At 39.5% G+C, this 3,998-nt stretch overlaps 1 protein-coding gene across 1 annotated transcript; it reads left to right on the forward strand.

Moving 5' to 3' along the window:
- Positions 1 to 701: 701 nt before the first annotated feature.
- On the forward strand, positions 702 to 3,196 carry LOC140321276 (procollagen-lysine,2-oxoglutarate 5-dioxygenase 1-like; the record flags this gene model as incomplete). The annotated part of the gene is given in 5 exon segments (XM_072398093.1): positions 702 to 765; positions 1,700 to 1,797; positions 2,427 to 2,528; positions 2,740 to 2,874; positions 3,055 to 3,196. Coding segments are annotated over 5 exon segments (525 nt in total), but the record flags the coding sequence as incomplete, so codon positions are not given.
- Between the last annotated feature and the right edge of the window lie 802 nt (positions 3,197 to 3,998).

Genomic DNA, 3,998 nt, shown 5'->3' on the forward strand with positions numbered 1-3,998 from the left:
ATGATAAGGTGGCCCCCTATTTTCAGCAGCTTTGAGGTTTTTTCCAGGTTCTTCATGTAATCCTCCTGATCTTTGCTGATGGCTTCCAATAACCACGCACTGATCACGCAATCAGCAAGAGGTAATGCCAGTGAGTTGTTCAGATTTTGTTTTTCAAAGTCGCACATCACAATGTGCCTGATGGATGCTTTTAACTTTAGTTCTTTGTTGTGTATTTGGTCACTGGAAAAAAACATGGGGGAGGGGAGTTGTCTGTTAGAATGCTGTTTATACAGACATAGGTTCAAATCCCACCCTCATATAATTTACTGTTATCAGAGGTTCTGCCACTAGGTGGTAATGTTATTTTGAATGCTTGTTCAAGAAGTGTTATTCTTCTCCTGCCAGCCTGCAGGCCCATGATGAGCTGTACTTATGTAGGACTCTAGTTTAAGATCTCTTTTGAGGTTATTCAACAGACTACAATGCTTTACTTGACATTGACACGTGTATCAATGTGATATTTTTTATCCTCCATCACTGGAGCAATGCTCCAGTGAGTGTGAAGGTCAGTTGCTACAATATGTATGTATTAGTCTGTCATTTGCAATCCCTATTTAATGTACAGCGCTGCGTAATATGTTGGCGCTATATAAATCCTGTTTAATAATAATAATAATTAGTAAACCTGAATCTAACATTTATATTTCTTTCATTAAAAGGAGAAGATCAACATCACTCTGGACCACCGGTCCCGAATCTTCCAGAGCCTGCATGGGTCCGAAGGTAAGTACATGGTCAGAATCGTATTCTTGGTGGCGGATGAAATGAACTGACTGGACAAGAAAACCTTCATTGAGTTCAGCAATCCTCTTTAATGTATTAAGGGAAGAATGGTCCTCGTAGCCCTTGCTGGCCATAACAGTCTTTTTCCATCACACTTTACTATCACACAAAACTACTGAAAATGATGGAAGAATTTCATTGGTTGATACGGGCCACAAAGGCCATGCTGGCTTGGATGGACTGGTTGATAGGGCCGAATTGGACCTCATGAGATTTTTCCTGCAAATGTTTAGTGATAATTGAAGATAAAAAATTTTAGTTCCCTAAGTTGTCAAAAATTAGGAAATTTCATTCAAAATGTTACCAATTGTGCAAATCCATTGAAGTTAAAGGAAACAGAAAGCGTGGGTGTATTTAAGGGTAAAATGGGCTTTAAATGACTTCTGAGGGTTTTTTTGCCAAAAAGATTCCTCATTCTCTTCCTTTATAGTTTTTTAGAAAAAAGAAAAAAGTGAAAGCACAAATTATTACGTACTAAATAAAAAGTATAAAGATCACTTAATCTTCTTGTGTGAAATCTATAACTTTGACTCAGGATTTACATATTTACCTATTTGAATTCAAATTGAAAAATGTGTAAGCCTTAGGTAAAGGTTGTATGAAATTTGGGCCCCTGTGGTTTAGAGTTTGGTCCAGACTCTCAGTTATCGGGATGGTCAGAGGTCATTTAATAAGGACAATGGACAGTGGAACTCCTCTGTATATTATTATGAATATATATAGCGCCAACATATTACACAGCGCTGTACATTAAATAGGGGTTACAAATGACAGACGGATACAGGCAGTGAAACAGGAGGAGGAGAGGACCCTGCCCCGAAGAGCTTACAATCTAAGAGGTGGGGGAAGTAACATCTGTCTTTCCTTCTTGCAGGAGACGTGGTGATGAAGTTTGAGAACGGACGAGTGAGAGCGCGGAATATCGCCTACGACACGCTTCCCGTTCTTGTACACGGCAATGGGCCCACTAAGGTAATGACTGGATTCCTGGGACACCAAAGAGTTAAATATGTGATATGCCAGATATAAAAAGCAATGTATAGGGAGCACCAGATCTCAGATCGCCTTCATTTTGTCAATGAATTTAGGCCGTTCCTTTTCATTGGTCGGCCCATCAAAGCTTCAGACACTGAGCACAATAAGCAATATAGAAAACAAAACAAAAACTCATTTTTTAAAATCTTCATTATCTTGTTAAAGTTAACTAACGCGTTTCAGGAGTATGTATACACGTCTGTGTCCTCAGCTATAAATGGGGACAGCCTGTGTGGGGACCTTACAGCCTGACAGGGAGAGAATAAAATGAAGTGAATAACAGCACACACAGCTGTCCCTGAAAGTTGTAGTAGTACTGATATAAAAAGTTGGAAACTTGTTACAGAAGTCCAGATGAGGAAAGTTTTTTTTGGAATTTAATTTTAGAAACAAAGTGGGAGATAAAAAATTATTGTACCAGTTCATGTCAAGGCAAGTTATGGAGATTATTATTATTATGACACGTATTTAATAGCGCTGACATATTACACAGCGCTGTACAACGTCCACAGTCATGTCACTGATGGTTTCCACCTATTTGACTAACTCTTGTTTCTTTCATTTAGCTTCTGATGAATTATATGGGGAATTACATCCCTCGTGTATGGACCTTCGAGACCGGCTGTGTTGTCTGCGATGAGGGCTTAAGGAGTCTCTCTGGATTTAAGGTAAATGGATGAACATTTTTATAGTGTGGAAGCTGCTGCCAAAGGATTTGCATTTCTGTCCATCCAGTCCTGAGATTTACACAGCTCAGCGCTGGTCAGGGCTTGTCCCCTCCCCAGCTTGGGAATGGACAATGAAAAGAGAAGCAGCGCACTGATGAGCTCATCTCTGCAGCTTGCTGTACTTAATATTTTCAATACTGTTTTTTTCCAGACAGATGACTCTTACCCGTTGGTTGTGATTGGCATTTTCATTGAGCAGCCCACACCATTCACCTCGGAGTTCTTCAAGCGGCTTGTTAACCTGCAGTACCCCAAGAAGCGGATCCAGCTGTACATAGCCAATCATGTGAGTACAAATCCATTAGAGGGGCGGTGCCTTGTCCCGTACGCTCAGCAAATTTGCAATGAATCTTTGCTTGCTTACACTGGCTGGAATCCATGTTTGTCTGTGACATTCCTTGCCGCAGCTTTGTGCTCGGCCTGGCATGCTGGGCAATATTTAACCCCTTGTGTCCTGTGACTCCAGGAGCCCCATCACCAGAGACACGTGGAGAAGTTCCTGAAGGAGCGCAGCACGGAATACAACCTAGTGAAATACATCGCGCCAGAGGAAACGTCAAACGCCGCGGACGCCCGCAATGCTGGAATGTAGGTTGGATTTGTGAATGCGTAATGCTACATTAAGGATTAAATCTTTATGGCGTGGGAAATAGTTCAATATTAAATGGTTCCAGTAGGGAATTCACTGGCTTTAGCAAAAAGCAATAAATACCAACATATTATACAATTAAATACATTTACAATAATTGTCCAAATAGCTTGAAACAGAAATGTATCCATAATTGTCGTTTACGCGTTTCACAACCGAGGCCGATTCTTCAGAAGGAGATTAATTTTTTCATCTATAACACATTGAGATTTTATGTATGGGAGGTGTGTTCCTGGGACGGTATCCCTAATTTAACAACTTCGTATTCCAATTACAGTTTGGGACTTTTCAGGTACCTAAGACAGACTTCATTATGTATTAAATTTAAATACATTTAATATATAAAAAGCTCACATATTTCCCAACAGTTCAAAAAAAGTTTAAAAATTATGTTCAAAAGTGTGTTCATCTCCCAAGTCTTTAAGTTCTTGACGTGTTTCACTATTTGGCTTCATACTCTCATGCTTCACTGAGAAAACGCAGCAGCAAGAAAATTGAATACTGTTGATGATTTCTGTCTTGGGTACCTGAAAAGTCCCAAACTGTAATTGGAATACAAATTGTAAATCTGCTTAGTCAGCACAATTCTAACAATAAACAAACTCCTCTTAACCTCCTGAGCGTTACACTGAGGTCTAGATTTCTGTACCAAAAGTGATCCACTGTTTTTCATGAAATTTTTTTTTAAATTGTAGACCTGTAACTTACAGAAATATGTCCGAACAAGGGTTCTAGTAGATAATATGAATATAAAAAATGTT

The sequence above is a fragment of the Pyxicephalus adspersus genome, unplaced genomic scaffold, assembly GCF_032062135.1.
Source record: "Pyxicephalus adspersus unplaced genomic scaffold, UCB_Pads_2.0 Sca1813, whole genome shotgun sequence".
Classification (NCBI taxonomy): Eukaryota; Metazoa; Chordata; class Amphibia; order Anura; family Pyxicephalidae; genus Pyxicephalus; species Pyxicephalus adspersus.